Source organism: Muntiacus reevesi, chromosome 17 (assembly GCF_963930625.1).
Source record: "Muntiacus reevesi chromosome 17, mMunRee1.1, whole genome shotgun sequence".
NCBI lineage: Eukaryota > Metazoa > Chordata > Mammalia > Artiodactyla > Cervidae > Muntiacus > Muntiacus reevesi.
In genome coordinates, this window is record NC_089265.1 from 55878177 (window position 1) to 55897063 (window position 18887).

Here is an 18887-nt window from a genome sequence, read left to right on the forward strand (position 1 = left end):
GAGCTTTCTGGTACCAAGTATCTGGCCAGCCAAGCCCAGATGCGGGCGTGGATGGTCGTTAGGTGTTGTCTCGGAGAGCCGGCCACTGGGGAAAGCTGAGGCGAGCTGACGTCTCCGTGCAACCTGGTAGCTGTTGCTGCTGCGGCAGCGGCGGCGACAGCAATAAAGCCGCCACGGTCTCACCCTCGGTTGTCTCTCTGGGTCCTGGGCGGGAAGGATCGGGCCTCGACGTCATTGGGCCGCGGTGATTAGCTGGCCCGGCAAAAGGGCGACTGGGCCCGCGGAGAGGGGAGGAGCCCCGGGGCCGGCCCTCCAGGCACCGCCCCCGGGGCCGGCCAGGGAGTTCGCGGCAGCCCAGGCCCCGTCCCCGGGCCGCGGCACCAGGCCCCCAGTGGTGGGCGCCGGGCCCCGCCGGCCGGTGTCCGGGGCGGCGCCCGCGCCCGGGTACCAGCCCGTGGGAAGGTGACCCAGGGCGGCCGGCCCCCCCGAGCCCCTTCCGGCCTAGCCGGCCCGGCGCTTCCGGCCGGAAGGGGCTCGGGGGGAAGTCCCGCCTCCGCCGCGGCCGCAGCCACGCACTTGGCCCGGGCCCGGGCCCGGAGGGGCGGGCGGCCGGGGCCCTCGAGGCACCGAGTGCCCTGTTTCAGCCCGGCCCCCCGTTTCGATCTGAGGGGTATCCGGGCTTGGGCGCGGGGCGCCGGGCGGCCGGGGCCCCGGGCTGGGACGTGGAACCTCCAGGGAAGGGGTCGGGGGCGGCCCGGGGGTCCCGGCGGGGAAGAGGGGGAATGACCTGGCGCCATAGGGGCGGGGGCTGGGACCCCAAGCGGCGCCGTCTCCCTCTGCGGTGCCCGGTCCGCTGCCGCCGCACCTGCCTTCCGCCTTCCCGCACCCCAAACCTGGGCGCTTCCCTCTGACCCCGTGGTGCTGAACGCCCGTTCCCTCGGTCCTCGCCCCCAGGCTCGCCCGAGACGCCCTTCGCTGCCGTGGTACCGACCCCTGACACCCCTTGTTTCCTTCTAGATCCGATCCCGGAGCTGCCATGATTGAGGTGGTGGCGGAGCTGAGCAGAGGTCCTGTGTTTCTGGCAGGGGAGGCCCTGGAGTGTGTGGTGACCGTCACCAACCCCCTGCCCCCGACGGCCACTTCTGCGTCCAGGTGGGGACTCTGGTACTGAGGAAGGCGGCCCTGCGGGGAGGAAGCCTGGGGTCTGTGGTGCTGAGCCAGGGCTCAGGCTGTGCTGTGGCTGCATCACCACCACCTTGCTCATTGTGCCCTCATCGTGGGGAAGGGCTAGTTAACAGAAGGTGCGGGTGACATAGCCGTCGGCTCGCCTTTCCTCTCTCCTCCCCCGGCTACCCATGGCACACTTCTCTTTGTGTAATGGTTTCTCTTTGGGGTTCCGGATTCTCTGATCCAAAGGACAGCCAGCTCACTGCGTTGGTCTTCTCAGTGTGGTAGGGAGTTTGGGAGAGCGTTGTTGAGGTCAGGAACTGCCCTCTGATGCCCTCTTTTCCCCCTCCCGTAGTGAGGCTCTGGCCTGGGCCAGCGCCCAAATCCACTGCCAGTTCCACGCCAGTGAGAGTCGAGTGGCAGTACCTCCGCCCGACTCCAGCCAGCCGGATGCCCAGCCCGAGAGCCAGACTGTCTTTCTTCCACACCGAGGTTAGAGGCGGGGCTTTGGCTTCAGAGGGGGACGGCATCATTGTTACCTACGGGTGAAGTTGTCAGATTGTTGCGGTGGGTCGTTCCAGTCTGTCCTACTGGGGATGTGGGAGTGTAATTATTGCTTTGGGGGCGTAAAGCTGTTCCTGTCGCAGCCTGAGCAAAGAGGGGTGGCTTAGTTAGGGTTGCCCCCACTTGCTGTGCTAGCCTTCTCCAGTGCTAGGCAATGCGGATATTACGTTGCAGTCTTCTGTTTTTTAGGTGAGAGGGGTCAGTGTATCCTGTCCACTCCACCAAAAATCCTCTTCTGTGACCTGAGGCTAGACCCTGGGGAGTCCAAATCATGTGAGTGACTGCCCCCTGGCCCCTGGATTGCCTTCTATGGCTCCTGGAGGGAGGATTTCTCCGGCTCCTTCCAGCTGCCCTGACTCCTGCTTTCCCACCAGACTCCTACAGTGAAGTGCTGCCTGTGGAGGGACCACCCTCGTTTCGGGGTCAGTCAGTCAAGTATGTCTACAAACTGACCATCGGCTGCCAGCGTGTCAACTCACCCATCACTTTACTCAGGGTCCCTCTGAGGGTTCTTGTGCTCACTGGTAAGCAAGGGTTCCTGGAGCGAGGGGCTGGGGAAGAGCCTCACCAAAGCAGTAAGGCTCTTTAGAGAGCTTGTGAAAGGGGCTGGAGGGAGGCTTCCTGATCTTAGTCAAGGTGTGAGGGAGTTGGGGAAATAAAGTCCTGGAGTGCAGGTGAGATGCCTGCCCCTCAGTTGTGGCGCCCTGTACCTTCAGCCCTGTTAGGTTGGCGTCTAAAACCCTAACCACTGCCCTTCTCTCCCACCACCCCTCCACTCACTCTCTCTCTAGGCCTTCAAGATGTCCGGTTTCCCCAGGATGAGGCTGTAGCCCCGTCCAGCCCATTCCTGGAGGAGGACGAAGGTGGGAAGAAGGATTCGTGGCTCACCGAGCTCGCTGGGGAGCGTCTCATGGCCGCCACGTCCTGCCGCAGCCTCCGTGAGCATCCTTCCAGAGCTGCCCCGCCCCTTCCTCCCCCATAGTGCTCCTGTCTCAGAGCCAGACTCTCCTAACCGCCACATTCTTCTGAGGACCCACAGATAGCTCATGATTATAAAGGAAGACCCACCTCTTGGACTCCCCAGTATGGACCCCAGGCTTACTCTGTTCCTCTCTCCCCAGATCTGTACAACATCAGTGATGGCCGAGGAAAAGTTGGGACATTTGGCATCTTCAAATCTGTATACAGACTTGGCGAGGACGTGGTGGGGACCTTAAACTTAGGGGAAGGAACTGTAGCTTGTTTGCAGGTGAGAGAGGAGCAGGAGCTTTGGGGGAACTGGGCCTGAAGGGTCAGGGTGGAAGGAGCGGGCCTGCATAAAGACAGGCGGCATGGAGAGGTGGGCATCACCCAGGGCCCTCTGGGGAAACAGCGTGCGGTTGGGCTGCCCTCCTGCCCAGAGTCGGCGTGTCCCTGCGCCTGCCTGCACACCCTTGTCTTCTTGATCGCAGTTCTCGGTGAGCTTACAGACGGAGGAGCGTGTGCAGCCTGATTACCAGCGGCGTCGCGGGGCCGGAGGTGCCCCCTCGGTGTCCCACGTCACTCATGCCCGGCACCAGGAGTCCTGCCTACACACGACCAGAACCAGCTTCTCTCTCCCCATCCCGCTCAGCTCCACCCCAGGCTTCTGCACAGCCATTGGTGAGACCCTGACCATCGCTGGGCATCGCTGGGGCCGAGGGTAAAACGCGTGCTTTGGTACACTATAATGGACCCTGGTTCCTAACACACACCCAGAAGTTTCCACATCCATCCTCTGACCCTTAACACTTCCTCAGACCTTCAGCCTGTTTCTTGGGTGCACGGACCCCTAAATGCTTAACAGCTGCGCAGCTTTCCTCTCCCCCTGCCCACTGGGACCCTGTGGTGCACTTATGTCGGATTCTGCAGAGCATTTGCTTCAAGCTACCAAGTCCTGACTGTCCCCCACTTGGGTTCTTAGGTACTTGATGCTCTTGTCCTTATTGTCACATTTCCAGTGACAACACACTAGATTTCTTCAGCGAAATCCTCTCTCCTGGCTCCCTGCCCCATGACCTCCCTGCTCTTCCTGAACACAGGGTTTTGTTTTTTGTTTTCCAATTTGCTAACCACATTCTGTCACTGGCTTTTATTCCTGGCCTCTCAATACTTCTGCCTTTATCTTTTACCCCCCACCCCGCAGTGTCCTTGAAGTGGCGTTTGCATTTTGAGTTTGTCACCTCCCGAGAACCTGGTTTGGTGCTCTTACCTCCCATGGAACAGCCCGAGCCCGCCACCTGGACGGGGCCTGAGCAAGTGCCCGTGGACACCTTCAGCTGGGACCTGCCCATCAAGGTGCTGCCGACAAGCCCCACCCTGGCCTCCTACGCGGCCCCCGGCCCCAGCACCAGCACTATAACCATCTGACCCTGGCCCACAGCCTTCTTCAGGATCCTGAGAACTCAGCCCCTGGGCTCTGGTAGGGCCCGTTGTTTCCACCTGGGGTCCAGTGGCACAGATAACGAGAGGCGGGCTTTCAGCTGGAGCGTTAACTTATTTATTCAGAATAAATCGGCAGCTGCTAGTGGTTTCCCTGGAAGTGGCAGCAGCAGTGGGCGGTCAGCAGCAGGGCAGTCAGTCGCGTTTAGCTGGAGTGGGGAGCTGGCACAGGGGTGTTAGCTGAGCCCCACTCTGGGTCGGGCCCTCCCCCTTTGCAGGGCAGCCGAGGGTCAGATTTTTGCACGAGGGAGAACTGGCATGTTCCTGCCTCCTGGCGTACCTCACAGCCCGCAGGGAAGTCGATAGGATGCTGGGACCTGGGGAACCGAAGGACGGGAAAGGGTCAGGACAGGGAAGGTCCACCTGTGTCCCCGCCCCGCGTCCTCTGCCCAGCGCTCCTCCCGTGTCTCCCCAGTGCCCCCGGCTCTGCAGGATTTCTCTTGCCTGCCATATATGGATTTTTTCATTTCATAGCAGGAATAGTTTCCCTCCAGATCCACCTAGCTCCCCTCACTCTGTAACCTGAAGCCTCTCACCCCTTCTTGTCGGTACCGTCAAGTTCAGCCTCTAGCTGCTTCTCCATTCATTCTCACATCAGAGCAGTCTAGTCACACCCTGGCCAGCTCTCCGTCCCTCACACTGGAGCCATTCTCTCTGGCCACCTTTGGTCACTCACGTGTCACAGCAGCCCACACCGACCGGATGCAGACAGGTGCAGTGGAAGCAGTCCTTGCGGAGCCAAGACTCGCCCAGGGTGAAATACTTCCCCTCATAGTGGCAGGGGGCTGGGGAAGAACAGGAGATGTTAGTGCCGGAGCCGAGGGGTAAGGGCACGCTGCCCCCACGTGTGGCCTCTTCTGCGTCCCAGCGCCAGGGAGTCTGGGTTTGCTGCCAGGGGACCATCTCAGAGCCCTTCCTCCCGGTGCCCTCGGCATGCATCTTTCCTTACGCCTCGTCCAGCTTTACCTTGAGCTTGGAAGTAGCACTTGCTGTGGACGCCCGGGTGCTGGAGGAGCAGAGATACCACCAAGCAGATGACCCCCCAGCCTCCCCGCGTTCCCGTAGCCTGTCCCGCCCAGAGCGTCCTTGGGGCCATCCCGGCAGCACAGCTCTCTCGGACCCTCTTGGTTTCCGTTCCAGCTGCTCTGGCCTCGTCTCCTCGGCTCTCCTCTGTTCCTCTCTTTGAGCCTTAGCGTCTGTCTCTCTCCCCTGGGCGCCTGTCTCACACCATCTCCGTGCCCTCTGTTCTCGCAGGCTTGGGGATGTTTATAAAGTGAGGACCCTGGCCCCCTGCTGAGTGGAGCTGGAAAAGCCGTAACTCTGTTTCCTGGGGTGAGGGCATGAAAACAAGAGGTCTAGCTTTAACAAGCTGTGAGAGCTGATTCATGCCCCCGCACAGCCAGGGGGAGGAGGGTGGCCGGGGAAGGGGCGCTGGACTCGGCACTTCCCCAGCAAGGAGGGGGCGGGGTGAGGGCCCCCAGGTGGTCCCCAGAACTCTCCCTGGCCTGGAGAGAAGGAAGCATTCCACCATCTCCCCCCGCCCCGTAATACACACACACACACACACTCTCCAGGGGTGTGTACGCTGGGATCCCTGCCTGGACCGGAGGGAGGCATTTCCTGGGGATGGCTAATCCTGTGCCCCAGCCAAACCAAGGAGATGCAGTAGGGTGCGACGGCCAGAGGCTCCAGGAGAGCAAGCGGGCACCTGGTGTGGAGAATGTTTCTCTCAGACCCTCGGGCAGGGTCTCCTTGCCATGTCCTAGAGACATGGCTGCCCCTCAGAGGCTAGGGGTGGGGGGCTGGGGGCAGGTGTCTCTTGTTTTTTATAGGCATCCCAGAGATAAGACTATCCATTGTTCATCACCCCAAACACACAGCAAATAAAAGATCTCGCCATACCTGGGAATGGTTCTTTTCAAAGAGGAACATCTCTAAGTACCCTCACGGTATGGGTCATTCCAGCTTTCACAAGGGAGGCCCCTCTTTTCTCCTGTACGTTACGGAATGAGGATTTAGGAACGTATCCTCTGACATCCTCTTTTGGATTTCCTGTAGGTTCTGGAGAACCTGAAGAGAGGTGATTAAGAGCATAGGTTGTAGAGTCAGACTCTGGATTTAGATCCTAAAGAGCTGTGTGTCATTGAGTAAGTTAGTTCACCTCTCTAAACCTGTTCCCTTATCTATAAATTGGGATAGTGATACCAACTCATAAGATCATCAAGAGGATTCCGTGAGATAATGCATGTCATGCTCCTAGCGCTGTGCCTGGCACATAGCCCTCCGGAAAGAGTAAACTGCTGTGGTTGGTGCTAGACGTTCCATTCTTTGAGTGATGTGGAGTCCTGTGTGCACGGCCCGCGGCTTCTGCTGGGACTGCTATAGACTTCTTTCACTTGCACACATATGCTCCTTGCAACCTACCACTTCCTTCAAAAATTACCTCCAGGATGGTTTTGGTCCTTGTGTCCTTGAAACTCTAAATGTCCACTTTGAGAAACAGTGTTGCTGATAAGCCTCCTTTTCCTAGGTCAGTACCCCCACTTCTTCCCTGGGAAGACATATCCTTTCTCCATCCTTCCAGCTAACTATGGGACTCCTGCTTTTTCTCATAAGGGTTCTGAACAATTTCTTCCCATTCTCCTGTGAACTCAAGTTTTCCTTTCTGACGAGGCTAATGCCGGCCTTTGGTATTAATTGCCCCAGCCACACCGGATTTCTTTCACTATTTCACACTCCGAAGACCCCTGTTCCAGCAATCACTCTCCTACCTACAGGGTCAATCACTTTGGCATTTATTCTATTCTCCTTCTAAGTCTCCAGTTACATTTACCTCTAGACTCCCACTGTAACCCAGGGGTTCCAATCCAACTACTTCCGGCTGACTTCTAGAGGACTGCCCTTCCCCTCACCTTGTCACCATTCAAAAACAGCTTCATCAGTCCTCCGAATTCCCTATCCTTTTCCAAGAAGACAGCTTACATGGCTGGAGATGAGGACTGTACCGCACCTTCGCCCTAGTCAGGTCTGATACACTTTCCATCTCAGAGGAGCAGCAAGAGGGGGAAAAAAAAAACAACAAGGGAGCAGGATGCCCAGATGTAGGCTGGCACGTGGGAGGCATGACCTTGGAATTCTCTGGGCTGGAGCAGGTGGGTGCAGAGGCTTGACCAACACAAGGGCCCAGAAATCCTGTCAGTGGCCAGTAGTGCTGCTGCTGCCTTTGTGGGGACACCAGCTGACACTCTTGATGCTTGGACCATAGACTTCCTTCTGCTCCTGAAACCTAGAGCCAACCCCATGGGGAGTAGACACTAGTGAGAGAGCTAGAGAGCTTGAAGGGAGTGGTGGTCGTGCTGTAGGCAGAGGGGACCCAGTGGGGGTTGGTGTGTGTGAGGTCACGGGACAGGGGTGAGTTCCGGCCTGTAGTGAAGAGGTAGGCAGGCATAGAGGGGCAGGAGTAGGGGGCTGCTTCTGCAGGAGTCTGGGGCGGAGACAGGAGCCCTCTTCAAGAAGTTGCGGGGTAGGTGCGTGGCGGGGAGGTGTTGGTTGAACCGGTTTCTCGCAAGCCTGCTGGTGTGCGGGCTCGTGCGTGCATCTGTGGAGCTTCTCAGGACCAGGGCCACCATGCGCGCGTGCGTGCATGCCTGGGGCATGGCTGGCGGGGATGCCAGTTGTGGGGGGCGCGGCGGTTGGCTTTCGGGCCGGGAGCAACGGCTGGCTCGCGCTGCCCACGCGGGGACAGAAAAACATCCGCCGGAGGCCCGGCCGGGCGGCGCTCCAACCGCGCCGGGCAGGTGCGCGGCGGGAGGAAGTGAGCGCATTCCGACGCCCCAGCCGGGCAGGACCGGAGGGACTGGCAGCGGCCGCGGGGAGATTCCGGGGCCAGCGCCCCAAGGGGCGGCTGGGAGTGAGGAGCCCGGGGAGGGTCGTGTAAGCGCCGCGAGAGAGCTGGGGGGAGGGCCCCGAGGGGTCGGGGTCTGGGGTTCGCCCAGGGCTTGAACACCTAAGAGACGCCCACCGCCGGCCCCCGCCAGCCGAGGGAGAGGGGCCCCGGGGAGGAGGGCCCGGGAAGGGCAGCGAGGGGTGCGGGGCTGTGGAGCGAGAGCGCTGCTGGCTGGGGCGAGGGACAGGCTCGCCAGAGCGTTAGATGGAGGACACCCCCCTCCACCCCCGGTGGGAAGGGCAAATGGGCACCCCCAGATGCCGGTGCACCCCGAGAGTGAGAAGAAGGTTAGAGACGAGTGGGAGTTAGGGCTCTCAGGGTCCCATGGTGACCTTGACTAAGGCATGGAGATAAGGAGTGCGGATTGGCCTCCTGGGTAGTAGAATCCATGGTCACAAGTAATAATGAGGAGCTTAGAGCCGAGGTTATCTGTGTCCAGTGCTACTACCATCTTTGGTCTTCGCCAAAGGGCTAGGCATTGATCCTCTAATTTTTATAGTCATTTAAAATTGCATGGCTACATTTGCCAGACAGCTTAAGTTATTTGAATTTTTAAAGCTAGAAAAGTTGAAGAATCTGATTCAGTATTTGATTTAAAACTCAAAGGTCAGTTACATGGGATCGAGTCTTTTCCTTTGTCTTGCTTTTGCGCCTCATTCCTGTCACCGGCATGTGGGAATCCTTGTGTTGTTAATGCCCCAGTTCTGTGTCAGTGGCATAGAACTTCTGCTTTTCCTGTCCCCCATCTTATGGTCTTTATTCTTAACTCTAACTTTTGTCTGTGCAGCCCTTTAACCTGCACTATATAGCCTAAATCCATTAAAACACTTCCTTGGCATTCAGTACAGAAAGACAAGTAACAACTTTACCATGTATGTTAGGTTACTTACTATCTTCTGGGGATGTGTGTGTAACTATAAAGTTTCTATATTTACCTTGTGGCTGATAAAGAGAGATAGAGCTAAAGTTGTGTTATTCAACAATATTTCCATAAACATAGCAATTTATTAGTCTGATTTGTCTTCTAAAATCAACTCTACAGTGTCAGAAACTTACACTAATTCTATCATGATCTTTTATTTTATCCTGGGCCAAAGGCAATTGCAAGGATTAGGATCGTTGTGACTTATTTTAAAGATCCTTAAATTCCAGTTACTTTTGGCCCCAAACAAGGAAATCTGGGTCGGTTAGTTTTTTTTAAAAGAAAACAGTTTCCTACTTTGGGCTCTGTTCCTCTCTCTCGTGCTGTTTCAGCCCCAGCCCCACCTTATTCCCAGTGGCTTTTACCTTCATTCCTTCTTTGCTCTGCTGGGCGTCTTTAGAGGAAAACTTCACACCAACTTCCTCTACCATAAATTCTCTCCCTCCTCTCACCTCTACACTTCTCTTTGCCAACATACACTGCTACTTCTTCATTGATTTTTTTTTTTTAAAGCCTACAGCCCTTTCTGGCTCTTTTCCATCTTAAACTCTAAACTCTCTCGTACTGAAAATCTTTTTCTTCCTTTCTCTTTGGTAAAACCTGGGATTTTTAAAGGGTTAGGCCTTATTTATTCTGCATGATCCACTTCTGTCTTCTTTCCTCTTCTATCACCTTTTTCTTACTCTAAATTCTGTACACTCTTATTATGCTTACTTTCAGCACGGGTTCAGCCCTCTCCTTGTGACTAAACATTCTTCCAGTAGATATAGCACACGATTCTTTTTTCCCCCATTTTATTTCCTGCAAGAAAAAACAAAGTTTTCAAATTCACTTCTACTTCGGTCTCATCCTCCCACGTTTTGCACCCAGAAGCATGACTGGGCTGTTACTGGAAAGTCCCCTGAGTGACCACTTCAGCTTGGCGTTGTGCTAGGCAGTGTATAGTGCATTTCATTAGCCCGGTGCCAGATTCCTAAATTCCTACCAGTAACAGGTGTTATCGTGTGTGTGTGCGTGAATGTTCTCATATACATGTACATACCAAAGTACACAGACAATAGAACCATAACTCAGTATGTGGCTATGAATATGTCTACTCAGTATATTTTACATTATGAGCAAGCCAAATACATTTGGGAGTGAAAGATGAAAGTGGGTAGATTCATAGCTAGGATAGAAGGTTAAGAGACAATATCCTTTGCCATTCTATATTCAGATGAGGAGGAGAGGAATCATTCTTCTGGAGATGAAGGGACAGTTTGGAGGCGACTGAGTTTCAAGAGTTGAGAGACATGACTTGTAAGGCTGTGGTGAATGGCGAGAGGATGGGATGAAGGGGCCAGAGTCCCAAGAATAGATGGTTTTTATACCCAGCCAACTCATATTCTCTCTGGCAGAGAACATAAAAGACTCTTTGGTTGTAGTACCAATTTCAACCATAGTCAGGTTTTCATTGATAACCTATATTGAAATTGCCCTGTGTTGTCGCTGTACCATTGGAACTATTACCAAATTTTTCTTTTTAACTTTTTCTGCTTACGAATTGCTATGTAAATGATATCCCCTACTGCTAATAATTAACCCCCAGTTAAACACTGTTAATTCTGATTGAGTTCCTTATCTATTTAGATGGTTTAATTTTTCATGCTTGTCCCACAGTCTACTTGTGATAGTAGTAACCTTTGAAATTCCATTTATGACTTTCATTTTTATCTCACTTGTAAATTACTCTTTTCTTAAAGTTATAGACCCAACACTAGATACTGAGAAGGCATCTACTTCTTTATTATCTCTGAAATATGACCAAGGAGGTCTTTGCTTGACTGTCTCTACTGCATGGGATGGATTACTGCCATCTGCAGTGGAGGCGGCCCATAATGTGCTCAGCTAGCTTTAAGTTACTTGTGTTGTTCAGCAGAAGTCTGCTTTGCTAGCATCTCATCCATTCCCACAGTTCTGCTCTTTGAAACAGTATGGGGAAATTGACTTATTTTTCAATGCAGCAGCTCTTTAAAAATTTGAAATAGTTTGTTTTTTGTTAGCTATTTAAGCTTTTTTCCTTTCCTCTCACACAGTTCAATAGAACTTTTCTATTATGATGGAAGTGTTCTCTCCCTGTCCTGCCTAATCAGTAGCCACTGGCCACATGTGCCTGTTGAACACTTGAAATGTGGCTAGTGTGATTGAGGGCTGGAGTTTTAAAGTTTAGTTAATTTCAATTTAAATGGCCAGATGTGACTCTCCTGTTAGTGTAGCTCCAAACTCCACTGCCCTTCTCCAGGGGATCTTCCTGACCCAGGTAACGAACCTGTGTCTCTTATGACTCCTGCACTGACAGGCGGATTCTTTACTACTGGCACCATCTGCGGGTGCCCCCCCCCCCAATCTGTATTCTTTTTAAACCACTATTTAAAATAATCATTTAGGGCTCTCAAGTGGTTTCCAGGGGATCTCATATAAGTCTCTGTACCATGACCTAAGAATATGTAGGTAACACTGATCTCTGTGGATTGGGAGGTGATGGGGTTGAGGGGCAGAATATCCTTTCAACCGTGGCATTACTCATGCTTTGGGCTGGATAACCCCTGGCTGCAGGGGCAGTTCTGTATACTTTAGGATGTTCAGCAGCATCCCTAGCCTCTACCCCCTGCATGTCAGAGGTACCTTCTCAGATGTGACAGTCTAAAGCATCTCCAGACGTTGCCAAGTGTTCCCTGGAGGGAAATTCTGTCCCCTGCCCCTACCACATTCAGAACTACCATGCTAGAATATCAACTTTCAGAAATTGATCGATGGTGATACTTTTTCTCCTCAACTGCTGATGTGTTTGCTTAGCCTGAGTTTTCAAAAGTGTGATCTTTGTCTTAGGAGGTAGCTTCTTAAAATTTCAGGTTCCTGAGCTCGTCCTATATCTCCTGAATCAGAAACGCTTGAAGCAGAGTCTGGAAATCTGATTTTTATAAGATACTACCCCCCCCTTCCCCAAAGTCTGGTAATTCTTATGCCCTAGGCCTGACCCTCTGTGGCATAACTGCTGCATTACCGGCATTTTTTCCCTGCAAGTCTTCCTGGTACTTCAGCTTTTCTTCCGCTCTTGGCCCCACAATGCCAACACAAATAGGGAGGCCTCAGGTTACTAGGACAACCAGGGCACAGGAAGCCATAAAGTCTCAGTACTCCCACAGGCATCACAGACCGGCTATGCCAGCTTGCTTTCTCCTTAGGGACTCGGTCCTGCTTCCTAGTCCCCATCCCCAGATTACCCAGACTGGAAGAAACACAGGCCTAAGCCACACACCCTGATTTTGCAGACCTCATGGTGGAATATGGAATGGATGGGATGAAGAATTGTGAATGAAGCTTTCTTACTAACAATGATATTCCAGGTCACCTTGGTGATAATTAAATTTTGTTACCTGTGAGAATTACATTCCCCTGAGAACTGATGAGATTACAAGCTTGGAGTCAGGCTGCTTCCATTTATTTGTATTATTTATACTTGTTTCTTTGGAACTTGAGTCTTAGATCTTTTTGAATCCCTAGCTAGATGTTTTCACAGTTTGCTTTGGGTTAAAAGATTTAGCAATCTACTTCTGATACACTGGCACCAGCTAATGTTTCAGTTCAGTTCAGTTCAGTCGCTCAGTCGTGTCCAACTCTTTGAGACCCCATGGACTGCAGCATACCAGGCCTCCCTGTCCATCACCAACTCCTGGAGCTTACCCAAACTCATGTCCTTTGAGTCACTGATGCCATTTAACCATCTTATCCTCTGTTGTCACCTTGTCCTCCTGCCCTCAATCTTTCCCAAGATCAGGGTCTTTTCAAATGAGTCAGCTCTTCGCATCAGGTGGCCAAAGTGCTGGAGTTTCAGCTTCAGCATCAGTCCTTCCAATGAACACCCAGGGCTAATTTCCTTTAGGATGGACTGGTTGGATCTCCTTGCAGTCCAAGGGACTCTCAAGAGTCTTCTCCAACACTGCAGTTCAAAAGCATCAATTCTTCAGTGCTCAGCTTTCTTTATAGTCCACTCTCACATCCATACATGACCACTGGAAAAACCATAGTGTTAACTAGATGGACCTTTGTTGACAAAGTAATGTCTCTGCTTTTTAATATGCTGTCAAGGCTGGTCATAACTTTCCTTCCAAGTTTAGTAAGAAAATAATGGTTTCCAGATAATGAATGTAGGTTCTATCTACACTTTATTATAAAGCTAGTCATTTGTTTCAAGGAAGACCATCTGATTTGATTAACTCTTTAAAGCCTTGAAGAAGTGCAGATCTCCTTTTAGGTAGATGCTTAGAAAATGCTGATTTGATCTGGAAGTGGAGCTGGCCACCTTTGTGGAACATTCCTGGCAGGCCAGAGCAAGAGAGAATAAGGGGGGTGGGGGGGGCGGGAATAAAGTAGACTTGAGAGCTCTTCTCAAACAATTGAAGGACTGTCCTGTGGAAGAGAGCTTAGATTTACTTGGTTTAGCTTCACAAGGTGGAATAAGGACCTTCATTTCGGATGACAGTGATGGGGAACCAGTTTTGACTTAACAGGGAAGAACATTTGAACAGTTAGAGGACCTCAAGTGGGAGTGAGCTGAATTGTTAGCAGTGAATTATTTGTGACTGTATTGCTTGCATAGAGGTTAGATTACCATTTGCACAAGATTTAGATGAGATTTTGGAAATTAAGCTGGATTTGACCTGTAAAGAGAAACAGGTAGATTTATCAGAAGTCAGTTCATCCTTTCTAATTTGATTCTGTGGTAACTATTAAAATCATTACTGTTTTTCTAGACATCTCTGCCTAACTTACCCCCTTGAGTCATTGAATATTAGAGTTGATAATAGAGCCTTTACAGATTTCTCAAATGTTGTATCCTAGTCCTCTTTTGATTCCTCAAGAATGCCTCAGAGTTGTAATGAAGTGGCTGGGAGGTATAATGAAGGAGAGCTGGGGCTCTGAACCTTGTCCCTATGTGAGGAGCAGGAAAAAAATCCCTGAAACTTAAAGCCCTGATATTCCAGGTTCTTCATTTTATTGACAGAGAAAAAGATATGGAGCAAGGAAGTATATTACCAAATATCACACAGCTAATAAATTTCAGTCTTGGAATTGAAATCTAGCTCTTCTAACTGCAATCATTGTTTTTTTCCACTCTACTAGTCTACCTTCTTAAAAATTCAGTAAAGTTTCTCTCCATTTTTCTGACCACCACTGTAATCTAGAGTGTTATTTCTTTAGATCTACTCCTCTATTAGCCACTGAACTAGTCTCCCTGCTGTCCAGGGTCTCTGTCTTGTCTCTTATACTCACTGTTGCGATGTTATTCTTCATGAAACATTGTCTTCATCATGAGATTTCTCTGCTCAAGAACCCTTATGTTGCCTGTAAGAACTTCAGAGCCTCACACATAGTTGGCATTCTTTAGAATCCTTGTTCAGCCAGATGAACTTGAGCCCATTCTCTTATTAGTAATAAATGGGCTATGTAATAGATTAACTGAGTCCCACCCTGTCCATAGATTCCAACTTTGGTAAGATTTTTGTGTACATCTTTAATCAGAAATGACGAGACAATACAAAAGAAGTAGAAGATCACAACTCAGGAAAAGCATGTTGTGTAACAACATGTATAATATAATCCAATTTATATGACACATACATGCATTTTTTAATATAGAAAATGGGATATATCGAAATTGGAAAAACAACACCACCACCAACAAACTGGTAACAGACATTAACTCTGATGGGGGGTGGGGATTAAAAAAGGATGAGGGGTAGGGGAGGGAGGTGGGAAACTTAAAATATGTATTTCTCCACGGAGGAAAGCCTCACAGGATGGATGGGAAACCTAAGGATCCAGGCTTGGAACTGACAAGAGAAAGAAACTGCTTGGTTGTCTTGCCTGGCTCCACTGCAAGCCATGTCTTTGCCTCTTGCATCACTCTGAAGGAAATAAATTTCCATGAGATTGTTTGATTGGCCAAGCTTAAGTCAAGGGCCATCTATGGCTCCATCAGGATAGAGAGAGAAAGGTCTAGGGGAAGGAGTCCCTAGGATGTCCCTTGGTTTCTGGCAAGGGAGGTCCGACGTTTCATTTTGTTCTCCCGACAGGGCTTTGCACAGAGCAGAAGCGTTAATCGCTGGACAGGACACGAGTGTGCTGTTAAGATGCTGGAACTAGAAATGACGAGAGTTCATTGGATGCAGCCACCCTCCCCCACTGCTTACCTGTCAGTGCATCCAGGTCCTAGACCTGCCTTTTCTTCTGGTTCAGCCAAGCCCCCTGGTGTGGTTTCAACCTTTGCTAGTGGTTGAGGGGCACTGAGTTAAGGGGATGGGGAAGCAGAAGGGTGAGGGAAGGCAGGCGGAGAGGGAAGTCGGCAGATTTACTCTGCTTTCTTCCGTTTCTCTGTTTGCAGAGAGAGCCTTTTCAGTGACTGACAGTTAAAAAAAAAAAAAAGACCATAATAAACGTTTGTGAGCCCACTTACAAATAAAAACCTCATCCCTCTGGCTGTTCTAACAACCTGCTCCTCTGATGGAGAGGCTATTCTTCCACTGTGTGCCTCGTAGAGTGTGGTCAGGGAGGCATCTCTGTCCATCTGCCTGCATGCCTGTGTGCTGCCCTCTTTGGAAGGTCCAGACGCCAGAGTACAGGCCAGAAGTTCTTTGTTTTCTCACAGTGGGAATTCTTTACTTTTGAGGCTTTAACCTGATAAAAAATACCTTTATTCCCTTTTTAACATGGGCTTCCCTGGTGGCTCAGCTGATAAGGAATCTACCCGCAATGCAGGTGACCTGGGTTCGATCCCTGGGTTGGGAAGACAGATCCCTTAAAGAAGGGAAAGGCTACACCCCAGTATTCTGGCCTGGAGAATTCCATGGACTCTATAGTCCATGGGGTCGCAAAGAGTTGGACATGACTGAGCGACTTTCACTTTCACTTTAGGCCTGACTTTTTGAAAATTAACTCCAGTTAATCACAAGAGGGTGTACAAATTCACACTCTTAACCTCTGTGAATTGCAAAGCAAATTCCTTGATTTTCTGCTGGTAAGAGAATCTGTTCCTCTGATGTTTCAGAGGCTGATGGATCAAGGATACTCTTATCCTACAATGGACTGATTAACCTTTGTAGTGACTTGTTGGCCAGCCACTATTGATAACAAAAAAGACTTAACTCCTTAACTGTTGTAAAGTAATTATTTTTTCAATTTTATTGAAATATAATTTACATAGAAGATGCGCCCATTTTATTTATTTTTTAATTTTATTTTTTGGCTTAAAATTTTTTGAATTGTCTATCAGGTGAGTTTGACAGAATTATTATTAACTTTGTGACAAAAGCATGCTAGTAATATCTGGTGGCTCATAGCCAACTTTTAGTGACTATAGTCTCTTCATATAATTACTCACAGTAATCCCTTTTACATAAGCATCTTAAAAACCTGCTTCTCTCACTAACCAAGCCTGCCCAGTTAGAAGAGTTTTAAAAGGACAACAGATCTTTTTAAACTACAGAAGTAATACACATCTGTGAAAAATTCAAACAAGATGAACCCATTTGAAATGTGTGATCAGTGAGTTTTGACTGGTATCTGCATCTGTGTAATCATCTCTGCAGTCAATATGTAGAACATTTCTGTCACCCTCCCCAAATCCCCCTTTGCCCGTTGCAGTGTCTCTCTCTGCCCCACCCCAGACATCCAGTGATCAGATTTCTCCGTAGATCAGTTTTGCCTACTGTAGAGCTTCGTATAAATGGAATCGTATGGTACATATCCTGTATGTGGCTTCTTTAATTCAGCGTTGTTTTTGATATCCATGTTTCTGGGTATATCAGTAGTTCATCCCTTCTGTTGTGGGGTAGTATTTCATTGTTGAATATTCCATAGTTTATCCATTCACCTGTTGATGGACATTTGTTTCCACCTTCCAGTTTTGAACATTCCCATACAAGTCTCTGTAGATATGTATGCACTTTCCTTCGACAGATACCTTGGAGTTAAATCTTAGGTCCTGTGGTAAGTGAATGTTTAACTTGATAAAGGAAACACTGCCAAGTTTTTCCAAAGTGGTTGTACGATTTTATAGTTACCAGCATTCTGTGAAAATTCCAGGTTTCTGCATCTCCTTCAGCACTTGGTATTGTCAGTTAAAAAAAGATTATTTTAGTAGGCGTGCAGTGGTATCTCAGTGTGGTTTTAGTTTGCATTTTCTCAATGACTAATGATACTACACATCTTTTCATGCGCTTGGTTGCCACCTATCTTAAATTTGGTGAAGTCTTCTTAAATCTTTTGCCCATTTAAAGAATTGGAATGTTTGGCTTCTTGTTATTGCATTGTAACAGTTGTTCATATATTCTTTTTATTATAAAGGTTTTAAAATAGTTTGGGTACAAGTCTTCTGTGAGTATATGAATTGAAAGTATTTGCCCATGTTAATGACTTGCCTTTTTTTTTTTTTTATGGTATCTTTTGAAGAGCAGAAGTTTAAATTTTTGATGAAGTCTAATTTCTTACTTTTTCCTTATCTAGTTAGTCCTTTTAGTGCCCTGCATAAAAATTTTTTGTTTAGACCAAAGTCACAAGGATTTTCTCCTGTGTTTTCCTCTATATGTAGAAGTTTTATAGTTTTAACTTTGACATTTGGGTCTGTTTATGTTTATGATCCATTTTGGTCACTTAGCTTTGTCCTCACTGCACAGCAGATGCAGTAGGAAAGGAAGAATCTAAAATAAAGACCTCTCTCAAAAACTGATGTACTCTAGAACAGAATTATTAAACTTTTCTCCTGTGTCTTGTCTTCTTCTAATATTGTGTACTATCTGTTCACTAGTAAAATATGTATCATCACCTGCTGTGTGAATCGGGCACAGAGATACATTAGTAAACACGCTAGACAACGTCCTTGCTCCTCAGAGTTCACGTATTAATGGGAGAGGCTGTGTTTTAGTGAGTAGCCACTGCATGGCAAAGTCAAGAAAACATTACTGCCTCTCTCTCTGATTCCCCAAGTATTAGATCCTTGGCAATAAACTTATTATATGATTGAGCAAGAACCTCTTTCCACAAAGGGTCACTGATCTGTAGAGGAAAGGGAATCTCAGGCTGTGTACAGCCTGCTATAATGCAATACAGGAAGCGGCGTCGCAGTACCGGATGGAAAATCATAAGTGGGCTCGTGCTCCTGGTACTGCTAAGGTGCAGTGACTGTGCTTAACGTTATCTCCCTTGGTTTAAGCTAAACAGTATCTTGGAGTATCTTTGTCTCCAGTCCTACTTCTGATGTCTTTGCCAAAAGAGTTCAGTAATTGTATCTTCAAAGGACTCCTCAATCTCTTTCCTGATAACCAGAGAGCCAGATATCTTCTATAACGAACCATTCATATGTTCTTTAAAACTAGGCATAGTTTATTTGTGTTAACTGTTTCACCATTGCTCAACCCCCGCAAACATCAGTAATAATCACTGCTTACTATGAACATTTATAAACTAGTACTAACCCTGGATAACCAGAGAGGAAGTGGTGTTAGTCCAGAGCGGAATGAGATCGCTGTGGCTTGTTGTTGTTTAGTCACCCAGTCATGTCTGACTCTTTGCGACTCCATGGACTGTAGCACGCCAGGCCTCCCTCCCTCACCATCTCCCGAAGTTTGCCCAAGTTCACGTCCATTGCATCAGTGATGCCATCCATCCATTGCATCCTCTGACACCCCATTCTCCTCCTGCCCTCAATCTCTCCCAGCATCAGGGACTTTTCCAATGAGTTGGCTGTTCACATCAGGTAACCAAAACACTGTAGCTTCAGCTTCAGCATCA

General features: G+C 49.5%; 2 protein-coding genes across 3 annotated transcripts; one reads left to right on the forward strand and one right to left on the reverse strand.

Annotated features, from left to right (window-relative positions):
* The first annotated feature begins 315 nt into the window (after window positions 1–315).
* On the forward strand, window positions 316–6092 carry RGP1 (RGP1 homolog, RAB6A GEF complex partner 1). Of its 2 annotated transcripts, none has more exons than XM_065908376.1 (9): window positions 316–444; window positions 1018–1152; window positions 1523–1659; window positions 1921–2004; window positions 2106–2255; window positions 2523–2669; window positions 2853–2980; window positions 3183–3372; window positions 3896–6092. In XM_065908376.1, exons 2-9 carry the CDS (start codon window positions 1037–1039, stop codon window positions 4117–4119), a joined length of 1176 nt encoding a protein of 391 aa, XP_065764448.1. In that variant the 5' UTR covers window positions 316–444; window positions 1018–1036; the 3' UTR covers window positions 4120–6092. The 2 variants fall into 2 exon arrangements, with proteins under 2 accessions (XP_065764448.1, XP_065764447.1); XM_065908375.1 differs by lacking the exon at window positions 316–444 and adding an exon at window positions 490–670.
* MSMP (microseminoprotein, prostate associated) lies at window positions 4337–5287 on the reverse strand. Its single transcript, XM_065908378.1, has 3 exons — window positions 5158–5287; window positions 4868–4976; window positions 4337–4508 (listed from the first exon to the last, which is right to left on the reverse strand). The coding sequence occupies exons 1-3, from the start codon at window positions 5285–5287 to the stop codon at window positions 4337–4339; spliced, it is 411 nt and encodes a 136-aa protein (XP_065764450.1).
* Window positions 6093–18887: the final 12795 nt, after the last annotated feature.